Below are 18,200 nucleotides of genomic sequence, written 5' to 3' on the forward strand. Positions count from 1 at the left end.
TACACATGTACCCCTTGGTCAGGTGATCTCAGGTACCGAAATTTGGTGCGATCTGATTTGCCGTTTGGCCTCCAGGGAGGGGGCCAAATCCTAAATTCATCAAAATGCCATTATTCCTAGTAATGACTTGCCCGATTGGCACCAATTTTATATCATAGGTACATCTAATTCTAACAACCATTCAATGTGTCACCCGGGTCTTCTTTGATTTGACCTACTTTTCAAGGTCACAGAGGTCGAATGTACTGTAAATTGGCCATTTTGGGGAAATTGTAATTGCTTGGACCTACATCAAACCTAACACTACATGACACAATACCATGCTCTTTATCCATCTTTCCTCCACATGAGGTGAGCACAATGGCCCTGGCCATTTCATTATGAGTATGACTTAGTCGATTTCAGAGTTCACTGATTTGAGAACATGTGCAGATCATCTTCGTCTGCCTTAGCTGCAGATCATCGGAATATTTCTGTTGCAGCAATGTGCATTTCAGCATCAGTGTTTGTCAAAAATAACAAAACTTCATCAATTATGGTCATTTTCGAGTCGTCAGGTCATGGTTTCTTTACTTAAGTTCATCTGATTATTCTCACAATTTGAATAGCTTATGTATATATTTTGTCGTATTTTAATACATGTACTTTGCTGAGTGTTCTGTTGTTGTGTACATGTACATTGCGTTGTCTCAGTGACTTGATGAACTTTTTATCTTTTTTAGACTGGTGGTGTATGTAGGTAAAAGTTGGCTCAATGACATATTGGAAAAGAATCCGATGACATATTTGAAAGTGCATTTTGTGTCTATTGATACTAATGTATATTGATATTCTGCTTCTTATTAGCACTTGGTTTCCTATTATACATGTACTGCTTCTTACCGAATGATTTTGGGACGAGAAAGAAATCCGTTTCAAAGATACATGTAAGTGCATTTTAAAGATATGTGCATTTAGTTCTACTGGAAAGTCATTGCTCATTCTGGGGAAGGGGATGCATGAAAACAGTGGTGGGGAAATCATGTAGTTCATCAGCGAGGGTCGGTGATGTTCTTCCAGACCCAATTTTCTGGTAGCGAGAAAGGTTTGTGTTTGTCATCTTCACTTTTTGAAGAGGTATGCGTTTGCATGTTATTCTTACATTTGCTGCTTCATCATGGCATTGTGCGTTAAAATCGGTCAATTATTGCAGAATAGAAGATTTTCTGAGCAATCGTTGATTATTTATTTAAAGCTCAGTAGTGGTTGCAGAACTGTTTGGCCCATCGATGTAAATATCTCCCGGTTGAAAGTTAAAGGAACCCTGAGAAGCTCAATGTCATAAAAATATATTGACACTCATTTGAATGCAGAAAAACATATTCTGAAGAAAAATATTTTGAAAAAAGATGAGGTCAGACCTCCGTTTGCATCCACCCTCGGCTCAACTGCACCTGTTATTTCTTAGCCTTGTTAAATTATAAGTTACTGTCTGTGATGAAGTGAGTTTTCAGAAATCAGTATTGTGTATCATATCATATAGTCAATATTTTATGTATTCAATTAAAATAATTAATTTAGTCTGTTGGCCAGTAGGGGCAGTGCTTTTTCAATTGCAGTTTCCACTCTTGCACCTTTTGATTGAGTTCTTGTTGCGATTCCTTGACTATGGGCTGCTTGTAAACAAATGTAAATGGCAAACTTTATTTTGAATTTCTTTCAGGCCTGGCCTACATACATGTATATTGGAGAAGGCATGCTACTCAAATTTCATGACTCCTTGTGTTCAGTTCTATATTTAGGCCTACTAAATTGAGGATGAGGAGTATAATTTCATGAAGGAAAGGTACATATAAACTTTTGCAGCATAAGGATGTGCTGTGAAACAGATTGTTATTGAGAGCTTCATTTTTAAGCACATTTCCTCTCCCCTATTGACCAACCATGTAGTTAGCTAGCTGTAAATAGCATTTTCTGTGATTTGTGAATGTGCTAAGCATGGCCTTTCTGTTGATGTCATCATGTTTGAAACACACCTTCAATTCAGGTATCTCTCAAATTTGATGAGATATTTCTATAGGTGTATAAGTCCTGGAAGAGAGTCTTTCCTTCCTGGCCTCCAGGATTAGCTCGCTCTGTATGAAATGTATAAAAGGCAAACTCGAAAAAGCCTGGACACCAGGCTTGGAAGTTATCAAAGGTGACTTGAAAGTTCATGGACTGTGCAGAATCTTGTTTCTATGGTTACTGCCAGACACTACTTGGTATATTGCCAAATAAATACACAGTGACATGGTTAAAATGATGCTTCAGTGTTCATGTTTATACTTCTATGTAACCGACTGTACATGGGTTGGTTTGATAAAGCCTTTTACATCCAAGTGCTAGAACCATTTGTACTAATAAAGACAATGGTGGAATGCAATGTGAAGCCATGGTCACCAACAGGCTGTCTGATCAATACCTATCACTACCAGCAGATACAGAACATGTTCACTACGAGAAAGCCATTGCCACCACCAGGTATTGATGGTAAGCTTGCCTCTACCTAGCGTATTGCTTCATTGTTCGATCAGATACAAATAGAGTGTCCTACAAAGGCGTACTGATTTTGAAGACAAAACGAAAGCCTTTATTACCGGATGTACCGATAGAGACATTGTCACAACCAGCTGATTTGAAGGAGACCCTGTTGCTGTCATAGGTACATGTACATGCATACAATCTCGCCACCTGACCCATTCGTGGTCACATACACGACCACTGATAAAGACATTGTCACAACTACATGTCAGCAACTACTATAAAGGACACTGCCACGCCCAGATACAGGGCCCATTGAAAAAAAGATGGTCACTTCTGGTCTTGAGTTGCCAATGCTACATCGTCACATTGTCAAGCCTCAAGGAAAGCGAAGAAGGGGCAGGCGACTTAGCAGCATAAGACATGGGACCGCAATGTGAAGACAGGGGACTATTCTTCCTGCTACACCAGCCACAAGTTCTGAAAGACGGGACTATACCTCCTGCTACATCAGTTACTGGTTGTGAAAGACTGTAGACGAAATACCTCCTGATACACCAGTCGCAAGTTATGAAGACCTCTACATTTTCCTTCTGTAGGTTGTGAGAGACATGCCTGTATGTTGTGAAAGACAGGGGCTATTCCTCCTGCTACACCAGCCACAAGTGGTGAATGACAGTGCTCCTGTAATCAGTAACTGGTTGTAAAAGACAGCGGACAATATGCCTTTAGCTACAACTGCCACAAGTTATGATAGACCTCTGGAGTCACCAGCCGTATATGGTGAGAGACAGGTGAAAGACACCAGCCACAGGTTTTGAAAGACAGCGAGGGACCATTCTTCCTTCTACACCAGCCACAAGTTGTGAAAGACAGATAACTTCTCCGCCTACGCCAACAGCCAAAGGTTGCTGAAGACTGAGGAATACCTGATCTGCTTCATCAACCACGAGTTGTGGAAGACTCGGGACTATACCTCATGCTCCTTGAGTAACTGGTTGTGAAAGACAGTGGTCTATATACCTCCTGCTCACCTTTCGTAAGCTAAGAAAGACAGGGCCTAGACCTCCGACACTACCAGGTGTACGTGAGACGGACGACTAATTTGTAAAAGACAGGGGACTATTCCTCCTGCTAGACTAACCGCAGACAGTGAAAGATAAGGGTCTATATACCACCTGCTACATTGTACGCCAGTCGCAAGTTATGAATGACAGCCTGGGGATTGTTCTTACTGCTACACCAGCTGCAAAATGTGAAAGACAGAGGACTTCCCCGCCTACGTAAGCAGCCGCAGCCTGTGGAAGACAGTGGAATACTTCTCAATCTGCATTAGCCACGAGGTGTAAGAGGCAAGAGACGATTCCTCCTGTTGTACCAGCCGCTACAGGAGAGGCGCTACAGGATGCCCTGGAATGGGTGTCCCAGAACACCAATGAACAGGACCATTCACTGATCCTTACTGACTCACTGAGCTTGGTTGCAGGTTGCAGAATATGATGGTAATGAGCACATGGATCCCCATCATCCTGCAGATCCCGGCCAGGATTGAAATAGCGTACATCCCAGCAGGACACGCTGGTATCAAACTCAATGAGCGGGCGGACAAGTTGGCTGGGGGAGCGGTACCTCTCGGCGACCTCGTAAAAGCTCCTGCAGACGAGGTGCGGACCATTGCGGAGGAGAGCTGGTCCTTGCAAGTGGAGGAGCCACCGTCATGGGCAAAGCAGAGACTTTTAGATAGAGAAATTGCGTGGGGCGAAGGTAGCAGAAGTCGCACCTCTGGGCCCAGCAATGGAAGACCAAGAACAACTTCTGATGGGCCAGGTCACCCAAAGGATCATGCAAAATCTACTTGAGAAGCTAGAGGGGAGAGGAGCAAGGCACATGCCAGAGTCGCTACTCTCCTGGTGTTAAAGACAAGGAAAGGCACCAGCCGCAAGTTAAGAACGACCTCTGGCTTCACCACCTGTGGTTGTGAAGAACAGGCGACTGAGCTTTGAATAACTGTGAACTGTTTCCCCTTCTGCACTAGCCACAAGTTGTGGAGGACAGGGGACTTCTTCGCCCGGTCATCAGCCGCAGGTTGCTGGAGACAGCGGAATAAGTCTCCTTCTACATAAGCCATGAGTGGTGAAAGACAGGGGGCTATTCCTCCAACTACATGAGCGACTGGTTGTGAAAGACAGCGGACTGTATACAGTACCTCCTGTTATACCAGCCGCAAGCTATAAAGGCTCTGGCTTCACAAGGTTGTGAGAAACAGGAGACTAAGTCGTAAAAGACAGGGGACTATTCCTCCTGCCACACGAATCGGAGACTGTGAAAGATAGGGGTCTATATACCTCCTGCTACATTGTACACCAGCCACAAGTCATTAAAGACAGGGGACTATACCTCCTGCTACATCAGCAACTGGTCGTGAATGACTATGGACGAAGTACCTTCTGATACACAAACCACAAGTTATGGAGACCTCTAAATTTTCCACTTGTAGGTTGTGAGAGACATGCCACTATGTTGTGAAAGACAGGGACTACTTCACCCGCTACACCAGCCACAAGTGGTGAATAAAAGGGAACTGACTATACCTCCTGCTTAATCAGCAACTGGTTGTGAAAGACAGTGGAACATATACCTTCAGCTACAACTGCCACAAGTTAAGATAGACCTCTGGAGTCACCAGCCGTAAATGGTGAGATACAGGTGAAAGACACCAGCCACAAGTTGTGAAAGACAGCGAGGGACCATTCCTCATTCTACACCAGCCACGATTTATGAAAGACAGAGGACCTCTCCGCCTACGCCAACAGCCAAAGTTTGCTGAAGACTGAGGAATATCTACCCTGCTTCATCAGCCACGAGTTGTGGAACGCTCAGGACTATGTACCTCATGCTCAATAAGAAATTGGTTGTGAAAGACAGTGGGCTGTATACCTCCTGCTTCACCAGCCGTAAGCTAAGAAAGACAGGGCCTAGACCTCCGACCTTACCAGGTGTACGTGAGACAGGCGACTGATTTGTGAAAGACAAGGGACTATTCGTCCTGCTACACTTACTGCAGACAGTGAAAGATAGGGGTCTATATACCACCTGCATCATTGTACGCCAGCCGCAAGTTATGAATGACAGCCAGGGGACTGCTCTTACTGCTACACCAGCTGCAAAATGTGAAAGACAGAGGAATTATCCGCCTACGCAAGCAGCCGCAGCCTGTGGAAGACAGTGGTATACTTCTCAATCTACATTAGCCACGAGTTGCGAGGGGCAGGAGACGATTCCTCCTGTTTTACCAGCCGCAAGTTATGAAAGAGCTCTGGCTTCACCAGCTGTAGGTTGTGAAGAACAGTCGATTGAGCTTTAAACAACTGTGAACTATTCCTCCGTCTACACCAGCCACAAGTTGTGAAAGACAGGGGACTTCTCCGCCCGGTCACCAGCCGCAGGTTGCTGGAGACAGGGGAATAAGTTTCCTTCTATATAAGCCATGGGTAGTGAAAGACAGGGAGCTATTCCTCCAGCTACATCAGCGACTGGTTGTGAAAGACAGCGGACTGTATACAGTACCTCCTGTTATATATAGGACAGGGGCGAAACCTCTGCCTTCACAAGGTTGTGAGGTTGTTAAAGACAGGGGACTATTCCTCCTGCTACCCGAATCGGAGATACCTCCTGATGCATTGTGCACCAGTCTCAAGTTATTAAAGACAGCTAAGGGACTATTCCTACTGTTACACCAGCCACAAGTTGACTCCTTGAAAACAGTTGTCTCAGGTCGATGTGGGAAGATTCTCCTCTGACTGGGAGAAGACTCCTTGAAGACAGTTGTTTCAGGTCGATGTGGGAAGAGTCTCCTCGGACTGGGAGAATACTCCTTGTAGACAGTTATCTCAGGTCGATGTGGGAAGAGTCTCCTCTGACTGGGAGAAGACTCCTTGTAGACAGTTGTCTCAGGTCGATGTGGGGAGAGTCTCCTCTGACTGGGAGAAGACTCCTTGTAGACAGTTGTCTCAGGTCGATGTGGGGAGAGTCTCCTCTGACTGGGAGAAGACTCCTTGTAGACAGTTGTCTCAGGTCGATGTGGGGAGAGTCTCCTCTGACTGGGAGAAGACTCCTTGTAGACAGTTGTCTCAGGTCGATGTGGGGAGTCTCCTCTGACTGGGAGAAGACTCCTTGTAGACAGTTGTCTCAGGTCGATGTGGAAAGAGTCTCCTCTGACTGGGAGAAGACTCCTTGTAGACAGTTGTCTCAGGTCGATATGGGAAGAGTCTTCTCTGACTGGAAGAAGACTCCTTGTAGACAGTTGTCTCTGGTTGATATGGGAAGTTTCCTCTAAAAGAGAGAAGCCTCCTCAAAGACAATAGTTGTCTCAGCATGAGATGGGAAGAGTCTCCTCCGAATAGGAGGAGGCTCCACCAAGACATTATTTTGTATTAGATAGAGCTGGAGTCCTGACAGACATTCAATAGGTATGAAGACGATTTTTTATCAAACCATTTTATATCTAAAAATTGCACAACAAAGGAGCACATACTTGTACAAGTTGATTGTATAACAGAGCTTAAAAGAGATTATTCCTCACAGATTGATGATATGCAAAGTTGAAGTAACTACATAGCACATGTATATAGAATATCAGGAGCAAAACTTGACAGTCTTAAGCATTCATGCCTTTGTCTATACATTATGTAGCATGAAGATAATAAAGTCATTCGGCCTCAATGTATATTGTAGATTGACAAGGTCTCTGTCAGAAGGAATTGTCTATTTCCTGAATTTGCGTGGTTTACACTCGTGGCACCAATTTGATAATGTTTGATTTCTCATAGAGTGACAAAGATTTAAGGAACTGATATGAAACTTGACCTATTGGTTGTCTTACCAAACACCGGGAGAGTAGAGCTAAAATATAGGCTAATCTAAAGGAGCTTAATAGCCAAGGGTTAGGAGGAAGTGACCACTTCATCCGAGCAGAATTTGAGACAACCAATACAGTGAGGTATCAATTTCTCAAAACCCACAGTGAGGTATCAATTTCTATTCTAAAACTCTGCAAACATGCAATATCTTCACTTTACCAACAATGTCAGTTCACATGCTTGATCACAAGAGCACATCCACGTCCACATTAAAGTTGAATTATGATTGTTTCTTTTTTGCCTTTTCCATATCCCAGTTCCATGCTTCGAATGACGCGTTACATCCACAGTAGAGCGTCAATAATATTGTCAGATACATCATCCATGGTCCTGCAAAAGGGAATGAGGTATGAGGTAAGCATTGTTCATTTTTTGGCAAACATTATGGGCAGCAGGACAAGTTTACACAGGTTACAGACAGAGTGGACCCTCCCTAGCGGACACCTCTGTTTTAAAGGAGGACACCTTCTCTACAAGGACAGAGTGTTTGGTCATTTCTCGGCATTTTGATCACTCTTATCAAGACACATCTCTCTTTAATCCAGGGAACTGAAAAATGTACATGTATGTCCTATGAAATGTTTTTTTTTGTGAGTTTAATAAAATGTCATTTTAAGCAAAACTGTACACTTTCTGCACCCACCTTCTTTGACAATTTTTCTGAAGAATACGTTCCCAATGACCTCACCATCGAAGAAGTATATGACGCCCAGGAGAGACATACATAATGAAGGTATACAAGCAAGGCTCATCAGCCGCCGCGACATCTGATTGGAAAGATATCGGGCCTTAAATCAGAAGAGAAGGTGAATTAGAATTTATACATGTATTTCAAGTCATTAGAAAGGATTCTTCCTCTGGCCTTAGCATGATGGTGAAGTCGGGAGTCAACAGGTAAATAGTAGCACACAGAAATGCACATTCCGCACTATACATGTAGGAAAAACTCCTTTGAGAATGACTGTACCAAGTGCAGAGAGAATGTTGAAAAAGAAAAATCACTCACCTCAATTTTTCTGATGCTTTGAAAATTAGAGACACTCCTCCCCATGATCTCCAGTAGCACTCCTGCATAATTCACTACCGCCCAAATAAAAAGATGATACTCCGTCCCGTGCCATATATAGATGTATCCAAAACATGCTGACACTGCAAGCAGCTGTTTCCCAGTTCCCATCCTCGATCCACCCAAGGGAATGTAGATGTGTTGCGTGATGAAACTATAGAAACCACGATCAAAGGTTCTGAAAAGATGATACATCTAGAATCCATGACGACTATCACAAACGCTATTTTACATCCACTCAAGCAAAAAACAGTACAGTAACTACATTGTATGTCACGATGGTGAAAATGAAGTCAGAACTCAGACAGAATTGATGCCAAGTCTCTGGCACATATAATATTTGGTCCGAGATTTATTTAACCTGCAACTGCTATGTCACAAGTGCAGAACGCTTTGTTAGTCAGGGGCTCTAATAAATTCAAATATTACTCACTTCCATACTTCTGAGAAGTTACTGATTCTGGATACACAAGCTGGTCCCTTTGGGGTCTGGATCTGATCCAAACTCGCAAACAATGACGGCACGCCAAATAATGGTAGGTACTTCAGGTAGAAGAACATGACTTTACAATAAAGCAGCACCACTGTTTCACCGCTGCTTATTTTCTGTAGGAAGGCGAAGTTATGCGACATGGAACTATAGTAGAAGTAGTGAAGGTGATACTCGATAAGGACGATGTAGACGACCTGTTGGATGAATTTCTTGGTGATGTTGATGACATCTTCTTTTGTCCATGGTCGAAAGGATGACACCTGGAATTGAAATTGGAAAAACTTGATTGAGAGTTGTCATGAGTTTTATAAGTTCTATGAATAATTTTGAATCAGTCACAAAGTTTCGTGACCAAGGCCTCCGTTAATGCATAAATAGACTATATTCAGCGACCATGTGCAGCACCTACAAACAACCAGAGGTACTGTATTATCTACACAGATTGGCGGGAAGACACGTCACATCCTAATGACGGCACAACCACGTCACATCATGCTGAGACGTCACATCCCTAACAGACTGTCCCAACTCTATCCACAACAAACCAATGCAGTGAACAGATCCTGCTGACATCAGCTCGCAGTCACACCATGTCTAGAGCAGACATATTCTCAACTCACTCTGATTTTTTTTGCCCCTAAGATATAGCTGCATTTTTATTTTCTTGAGCCACCATGAAATATGAATGGCATACCCCTTTAAACTCACCTGCATTCTGAATTTTTCATACGTGAGGATTGGTCCAGTGTACATCAGTGGAAGGTAAAATACATAGGCTAACATATCTATAAAGCTATAGCCAGAATCTCCATCTTTCTTGTTGCAGCGCTCGAGACAGAAACTTGCTAGCCTCATATCGAACATGGCCGTTGAGAACAACAGAAGATGAAAGCGGACAAATGATGCGTTACCTGAGCGGGCATCATCGGGGAAGAATGTTTTCTGAAATTAAGTGAAATACAAAAATTAAAGTAGAATGTAATTTTGTGAATTGTTTATGGATGGTAATCTATCCACAAAAATCAGTACAACCTGATTACGTCATTATTTCAGTAAGAGCAAATGTGGAATACATCTTTATTTTAGTGATAGCAAGCATGGATTTCATCTTAATTTCAGAAAGAGAAAGCATGGATTTCATCTTCATTTCTGAAAGAGCAAGCATGGATTATATTTTTATTTCAGTGGTAGCAAGGATGGATGAAGAGAGTGAAACGAGTACTTACAAAATGTTCTGTAGTTGTGTTCATATTGAGCGTTGATATAAGTAGCACGATGGTTGCCCAGACTACTGCTGGTAACCCTGTTATGGAGGAAAAGTAGGCGATGATACAGTGGAGCAGGAGGATAAGCATTGATTTGAACCCAAGTACATACGTCACAGCACTCATGGCGTAAATAGTCCAGATATGCAATTTGTACTGAAAAATAAGCAAGATTTGTCTTCTGTTGGTTAAAATGCAGTATATTTTAGACAAGCGATGCAATGCATAAAAGAGGCCAATTTCTCAATGAGATAAGAGATAATTTCCTCAGGTGAACCTATCTTAGCTACTTTACATGCTGACTGTGCAAAATTGGCAAAAAAGTGCACTTGGGTGTTAAAATTTATCAATGTGGGATTTGTCTATAACACAGGTTATAGGTCATAGCCCATAGGTCCCTATCCTTGGATTCCTTATAATCCAAAGAACATGAAAAATTACACTTACCTTTGTAAGAAACTTGCTTGCTATTGCAGAGATCACAGAATGGCCGACAACCCAGAGAATCAGACATGGTGACCAAAGCCTAAACCAGAAATTCCACTCAAACTCTGACACATCCTGAAAAATTAAGTGATGTGTACTCTGACATAAAATATAAGTCATGCCAAGTTTCATCACAGTGGCTTGTGAAATTTTTGCACTACGGCCAACCTTATTCCTTATTTCCCTGAGGACCACATAGCCAACATTTAAACAATCATAAACATGAACAGATCTCGCCTAACAAACCTGGAGTTGTCCATCCACCCAGCCATGGGCAAAGTCACTGCGGCGGAAAATGGATTTAGGCCACATTTCCCATTGATACTCTGAAAGAAGAATAAAAAATATTTGAGATTTAACCTTCCTTGATGTTTCAGGCACAAAACCAGAAGGCACAAAATCGAAGGCACAATCTTTCTTCAATCATGAAAATTGTGAGCTCAATGATGTAACGTCATGCATTATGTTTAATGCAAAATTTGTACATCAGACTGGTAATTCAGGCTACTGCAGCATTCGTCATCACAGGTCAGACTGGATATCAGTCTACTCTAACATAGTGAAATGGTTCTGTCAATGGCACAGCCTTTGCTCAGGCAGCCTTTTACATTTTATGTATGATCCTTTTTCACAAAATTTGCAAAAGTGCCCTTTTCTCAACTGAACTTGCAGTACTGTAGTGACCTGGCTTATGTTCCCCCGGTAAGCAGTGATGGGGCGACGTTGGCCAGGGCAGTTCCCCATCCTGTCTTCGGCAGTACGGTTCACCCACGGCCGGGGTGGAACTGGTGCCGGAAATTAGGGGTGGTTGTCGAGAGAGACGAAAAGCGTGTGCCGGTATTGAAAAGTGATTAATAAAAGTAGTTTAATAGAAGCTCCGAGATGCGACAAGTTTTAAATTACAGTTGGACAGGTGAATAAGCCAAGGAAGGTTTACAGTACCTTCAGCAATTTTGAGCCCAAAGAGATACTAAACAACATTCGACTTACCCCAACTAAAAACTACACAATAAATGACCATCAAGCCTGCCATGATGCCCCAAACAATGAAGTAGAAGCAAATTTCACATTGTGGGAGTGGCACCGCCGATCGGATGAACATCTTGGAGGCATTGTCCTCAGCTTCTTTGACCGCTGATGTCATTGTTGAGGCAGTCTCACATGACAATAATGTACCACCTTTAGAAGTCACGCACGTGGATTTATCAGAACGTCTCGTGTGTTTTTTCTCCATTGTCTCTTGGGACCTCTGCACTGGTACAATGTATATTTTTGGGCTCCTAAGCCTAAAAGCAGAGATGGACAATTTTCTAAGATTACCATTTAATAACCACACTTGTGACCCGTTTAGTCCTGGTGCAGGCCGAGGCTCTGGCTGTGCTGCGAGCGTACCACCTTCCGAGGGTGCTTGGGCCTAGCTCTTACACTACAGCTTTATGTGCTCTGGCCAAGGTTAGGACAACATGAACCTGATGTCTGATGATGATGGGTCACATACACAAACACTGCAAAGCACCCCTAGTTAGTACAGTGAAGTATGAATGTGACTACAGTAGGCCTACAGTCGACTAACAACATACATGACATACAGAAGAGTATGTTTACATTATTTCCCTACTTGTTTAGTGTTAGGGAGCTCTTGAGCGAGCTTAATGGTTAGAGAGTGCGTGTATACCATCAACGAAAAAAACTTGACCCGGAACCAGAAAACCTCCACGCCCAGGTGACATTTTTGCACGCGAATCGTATACGCCAATGCACAGCAATTTACCTGGGGAGAAATTTTCTTTTTCCAAAACAATTCAGCGGAACGCGATGATGTTTACGCAGAGTAGCCGCTGTTCGGTTGGAGATTTCGTCAAAACAGGGCCGAATCAAAGTGCGACGACACCCTGGAGCGAATCACAATGCATTTAACAACAATCTGCATCGCTGCCAGAGATTATGTTTCTCTTTCCGCGAAGAAATCGTGCTTTGAACTGGCAAAATTCCGCAAAAGATTTTCCGTCTGCTAACTTTTCCGTAGTACGCATGCGCACCAACATGATCGGTCCGGGGCTGCCCGTTTCGACGACGATTTCGTCAATATCATGGGGTGTGGTAAGATGTCGACGGTCTGGTCCCATTTATAATGCAATAATCTTGAAAGTACATTGGTCTCAATGTCTATTTCCCCGTTTCCATGTCAAAATCCTACCGTGAAACCTGAAACCACTCGTCCACAACACTGGCCATTTTAATTTTCCGTAGAAAGCGCATGCGCACTAACTCAAACGCGCGTGCTACCCTCAGGTCTCATTAGCCGGTGCGGAGGCCAGGCCTACCTGCCTTCAAAAATGACGCGACGTCATTTCATGCATACCCCTGTTCCAGCGGCTGTAGACTTTGCAGTACCTTACTCTCACACAAACCTATACATTTCTGAATAGCTTGTCTCTTGTAGAATACATCTGATCAAGTTTCAACGTCGTCTAGACATACAGTCATGCATAGACTGATGTAGCACAATGCATGAGACACCCTGTATAACGCAAATTTGAAAAATGTCACCTCCACGCCTTTCACTTAACTTCAAGATTAACACCTGCTCACCACTGGCTAGTGAGACCTCAAACTATTCAGGACAGGGGGTCAGCTAATGTCTTTTTGAATTCAAATCTTACACTTGGGTCTTGGGATCATTATGCTAATATCTCCGGGAAAAAATATCTACCTTCTCCTGTTGTGTTTAGTTTCCCACATTCTCCCCACCTATTTTCTATACTGCGACAGCGTCTATTGGGTCAACTGCCATGATGGCATCATCCTAACTATATCCCCCCCTCTCCCAACCACCAACTACTCGCCATCATTGACATTGTGTGCTAGCCAACTGCTTCTTCGGTCAACTGCCATGATGGCATCATCCTAACTATATACCCCCCTATATACCCCCCACCACCACCCGAGTCTTCTCGCTCACCAGCCCTATTAACGAAGAGCTCCCTATTAAGGCCTGAGCCTTCCTCATTATTAGGGAGCTCTTGAGCGAGCAATATGGTTAGAGAGTGTGTGTATACCGTCAACGAAAAAAATTCGACCCGGAACCAGAAAACCTCCGCCCCCGGGTGAAATTTTTGCACGCGAATCGTAAACGTCAATGCACAGCAATTTACCTGGGGAGAGATTTCCTTTGGGTAGGTGTTAACTGTGGACGAAAGTGTGGATGAAAGTGTGGACAGCGGCCCTCTAAGTTTGGTGGGCTGGCATTTCTTTGTCTTTCAATATATTTAGAAAGAAATTGCAGTATATTATGCATTATAATCTTTTTAATGGGTCAGCGAAAGAAAAAAAGAAGAAAAAAAAAATTTTGATGGGTGATTCTGATCAATGAGTGGACGGGCTTTTTTGAAGGTTTTCGAAGTGGCCTTTGACTTTGTGGACGGGATAGTTGGCCCTCTCTCAGACCAACTTTCGTTGATCCAAGATGGCGGCACCACTGAAGCCCTGTTGAAAGGTTACTGTAAATCAGTCAGGAGCTATACTAGTCAGTTTCACTGAGACAAGTCATACTGTAAAACAGATCAGGATATTATGTTATTATCGTCAAATTGAGTTGGTCAATTTGAAAACTGCCTATTGGAAGGCAAAAATGTCAAAATTGGAAACCAACTGAATTTGACAATCAATCAAACATGCTTCCCAATGAGCAGCTAACTTCTCCTCTTTGCTCTCCGCTCCAAGACCGGGCCAAACAGGGTGGCAAAGGCCATAATGGTGTCCGAACCGAAATCGGTCCTTTACAACTTTGGGTGAATATTTCTCTAAAGGGTTCAAGCGATCTATAACAATTCTCTCGGGACCGCGCTCTCTAAGATATCGTTCTGCAGCTCGATTGTGTCGTCTGCGGAGCGCCATTTTGTTTTTTTCTCACTTAAGTAGGGTAGCTACCCTACTTAAGTTTTTGCCATACTTAAGTGCGCTAGGTGAATTGAGATTCTTTGTGAATCGACTAAAGCAAAAACTTAGGAAATTCTTAGACTTAAGTCATCAAAACGCACTTAAGATTCCTTATGAAACCGGGCCCAGTCCTTATTAATTCTTGCTTCAACAGAGTACTTTTGTCACCTATAGGTTATCATATTAATAATACTTTGGTTAATATTCGATCTCCCTCTCTCCCCATTGTCACAGTTTATCTGGGTTTTTTTGGTGCCGAAAAAACGTCCTTATTGTTTTTGAAGGCATACACTATGGGCCTATGAGTTCATCTTTGAACTAAGTAGAGTCTTCTCAGACCACCATCAAGTTCCACCGAAGGGCTTGTATATGATATTTATATTCGTCGCATTTTTTCTCTCAGTGATAACTAACCTGGACTCACTATGATGGCAGTTCAAATTACATGATTAGCCAGCGGCAGTTTGTGTCATCAAGTTTTTATCCAACTGCATAATGATTCCACACAAAACTTATTTATTCACCATCACACAAACAAAGCCCTCATAGTCCACTTCACTAGACAGAAAACGACGCTCCAAATGTTGGTGTGTTCACACGAAAAACACAGCGTTTGAACAAGGTGCATTCTTTCAGACTGAAATATCTAAAAACTTTCCTTTCACAATTGGACCACGTATGAAGAACATCGAGTGATTTGCAAGAGGCAACTCGCATTTTCCTCGCCATTTTAGATGCCCTCTGCCAACCACTTATGAATTGGACAATTACGGTACATGTAGGTTGATTTTTGAACGCATGTTTCTCATCATCATTGGATAGATACACCGACCACCAACGACGATTTTCAAAGCCTGTTCGCCAACACTTAGGAGGAAGTTTCGACACGATCATAATATATTAGAGCAGAGTTAGAACCAACCTCCGTTTAATTGATGGACACTCATATAAGAAAGTCATTTTTCTACCATAAGGATTGCACGAATCATGCAGTAAGCCGCATCCGTATTACTGTCCGTACTCGTAACCATGTTTTAATTGTATCCTGTCGAATGATCCTTTTCACTGTACATACATGTTTGGTGTTGCAACTTGATATTTTACCACGTTATACATGACCTATCGGATGTAAGATTCACTGTGACAAATACCACCTTTTACGAGAAGACCTACAGAGCTATTAGTCTCAAAGAAGGCCTTAGAACACGATTTCAGCAGTCATGGAGAGCGTCACAAATATTGCGGACTTGTATACTGACGAAGGCAAGTTAGAGTGCGTGTACAAAACATATGATCTAGAAACCTTAAGGGATTGGGTTTATTTTCTCGGCGATGGAGTTTTATCCACTATTGTATCTTCATTCGGCTTGCCTTTGAATATTCTAATCTGTATCGTACTGGCGTACGAGAGACCCTACACGTCGACGTCTGTGCTTCTGCAGGCTCTTGCTGTTGTAGATAGCATGGTTTTACTTATGTCGATGGTCACCTCCTCCCTGCCTTCTTTAATAGAGTATACCAGTCTTTATATAACGTTTTACGAGTTCAAGGAGCTATCATACCGTTACCTAAGAACCCTGTTAACAGCTTCAAAGACAGCATCCGTCTGTATTATCGTCTGCGTCTCACTGGAGCGTTTTATTGCTGTCTGCAAACCGCTTCGAGCGGCAGCCATTTGTACCAAAAGGAACGCTTGCATCGCGTGTATTTCTGTATTCGCTGTGACCCTTGTTTATGCTAGTCCAGATGTTCTCCAAGCCGAGATGATCTATCCGTTTGATCCTTGTTTGGGGAGAAAAGTTCCCAAAATGACACGTTCGGATCTTATGTTGAACTATTATTATGTCTTGATTTACGTGGTGAGCCTCCACATCATCATAACCTCGCTGTTACCTTTTGTCATTCTAAGCTTTGTTACTTACTCCATCATTACCAGCCTAAGGAAAGCGACAAAGGCGCACCTCTCGGGCAAAAACACAGTACAACGCCACAAAGACATCAAATCGGGGACGAAAAGAGTAATGGCGGTCGTTGTGGTCTTTTTCATATTGGAGACACCAGGTGCGCTTATGCAGATATTAGGTGCTTTAGTAACATTTACGGACGTCCGTGAATATATTACCATACCCGTATATTACATAGCTCTTAACATTACATATTTTTTTAGCAAGCTTAACAGTGCTGTTAATTTCTTTATATACTGCGCGACGGGGCGGAGGTTCATGATGACGTTAAGACATATGTTTGCCTGTAGTTCTGACTAGTGGAAATGCAACGCGTTTTGTAAAATCATCAGCCGAAGATCTTTGCTCCATCACATTAATTACCGATACTTGCATCTACATCTACTTCATATAACTACCAAGTTAACGCTGTTTGTTTCGGGCATCGTGAATTTGTGTTTCGTCCATAGTGACCTGAAGCTCTGAAGAACACGCGTCTGCTCGTGCTCACGATGAAGCAGAAAGGGTTAACCATAAAACATAATTTTTAACCATTTCTGATTCAGGTGCGCTATGAAGGACTTCCGGCCAGGTTTTTTTTAAAAGGGGTGATTTATTCAGTTAATAGAATGATACACATATGGAAAATGACTATCTTGTTGACAAAAGCAAAAGGCTTCAACCAGTACAAAATGTGGAAACTTAGCAGTATGCAAACTTACAGAAATATAGTAAATGACTTTAAAGAAAACCAAGAAAAACAACACAGATACAGAAGTATAGTGCAAATAGAGGCTACCATATGGAAGAATAAAAAATACATTTTCGAGGCGCCGTTTAGAATGTATGATACAAAAGCACCACACGGACTTCTGTTCGAAACGCCTCATGCCGTGAGTAACGCTACATATGACGTCACAGGGAGTTCAAAGTTTATCGATATTAGATATTCAAACTGCACAAGAGCTGAAGGAAACCGTACTTGGTACTACCCTTGTGGCAGTTTCTTTCCGAATTCAAAATATTGTCCGGCGGTGGCAGAAAGCACACCGGCTCAGTGTATGCGGTGCATGGTTGGGTCTGGAAGGCGGTGCGATCTTGAAGCAAACCAGCGATTCGGGTCCGTCGCATCGAAGTGCCGGATATATCTACGGGATAGATATAAGTGAGCGTTTGCCCGATCCGCTGTAGTACCTCATGTATATAGTTGGTCGTGGCCAGGCCGGTCTAGTGAGCGTTACCCTGAGAAAATCAGATGCCACAAGAGAAGTCCCCGTTTAGCTCATAACTCAGTAAGAACTCTTTCCCGGGCAGTCTGAAGCAAACTAAGATATGAATATCCGGATACTGGAAAGTCTCCAAATTGGGCATATAAGTCGCTGTAGAATTGACAGGAGTATGATAATTTTTCCACTATGAAAGTCAAGATCTCATTGATTTGATTTTTCATGTTACATGTGCATGTATTTTGAAAGCGTATGATGTATCATGATATTTCGCACACAAAGGGGCCAATTTTTCTATGTATGAGCATGCAGTAATCATGAATAACAGATTCGGTACGCGGCACCCGATAAATGAAGTAGT

At 42.8% G+C, this 18,200-nt stretch overlaps 2 protein-coding genes across 4 annotated transcripts; one reads left to right on the forward strand and one right to left on the reverse strand.

Moving 5' to 3' along the window:
- Window positions 1-7,019: 7,019 nt before the first annotated feature.
- On the reverse strand, window positions 7,020-12,987 carry LOC135484710 (protein-cysteine N-palmitoyltransferase HHAT-like). Of its 3 annotated transcripts, none has more exons than XM_064766355.1 (10): window positions 12,503-12,987; window positions 11,722-12,017; window positions 10,978-11,057; window positions 10,693-10,806; window positions 10,207-10,401; window positions 9,689-9,922; window positions 8,921-9,240; window positions 8,428-8,665; window positions 8,065-8,209; window positions 7,020-7,751 (listed from the first exon to the last, which is right to left on the reverse strand). In XM_064766355.1, exons 2-10 carry the CDS (start codon window positions 11,963-11,965, stop codon window positions 7,642-7,644), a joined length of 1,680 nt encoding a protein of 559 aa, XP_064622425.1. In that variant the 5' UTR covers window positions 11,966-12,017; window positions 12,503-12,987; the 3' UTR covers window positions 7,020-7,641. The 3 variants fall into 3 exon arrangements, with proteins under 3 accessions (XP_064622425.1, XP_064622424.1, XP_064622427.1); XM_064766354.1 differs by lacking the exon at window positions 12,503-12,987 and adding an exon at window positions 12,337-12,428; XM_064766357.1 differs by lacking the exon at window positions 12,503-12,987 and adding an exon at window positions 12,350-12,407.
- Window positions 12,988-15,218: 2,231 nt separating this feature from the next.
- LOC135485075 (FMRFamide receptor-like) lies at window positions 15,219-17,825 on the forward strand. The gene has a single exon (XM_064766804.1). The coding sequence runs from the start codon at window positions 15,891-15,893 to the stop codon at window positions 16,932-16,934; it is 1,044 nt and encodes a 347-aa protein (XP_064622874.1). The 5' UTR covers window positions 15,219-15,890; the 3' UTR covers window positions 16,935-17,825.
- The last annotated feature ends 375 nt before the right edge of the window (window positions 17,826-18,200 follow it).

The sequence above is a fragment of the Lineus longissimus genome, chromosome 3 (genome assembly GCF_910592395.1).
Source record: "Lineus longissimus chromosome 3, tnLinLong1.2, whole genome shotgun sequence".
In the NCBI taxonomy this organism is placed as follows: Eukaryota; Metazoa; Nemertea; class Pilidiophora; order Heteronemertea; family Lineidae; genus Lineus; species Lineus longissimus.

Coding starts and splice junctions, on each gene's coding strand:
- LOC135484710 (XM_064766354.1), bottom strand. Junction 10,807..10,977: donor GGGTGGATGGACAACTCCAG/GTTTGTTAGGCG, acceptor TTAATTTTTCAG/GATGTGTCAGAGTTTGAGTG. Junction 9,241..9,688: donor ATGAAAAATTCAGAATGCAG/GTGAGTTTAAAG, acceptor TTTCAATTCCAG/GTGTCATCCTTTCGACCATG.
- LOC135485075 (XM_064766804.1), top strand. CDS start 15,891: ATGGAGAGCGTCACAAATATTGCGGACTTGTATACTGACGAAGGCAAG.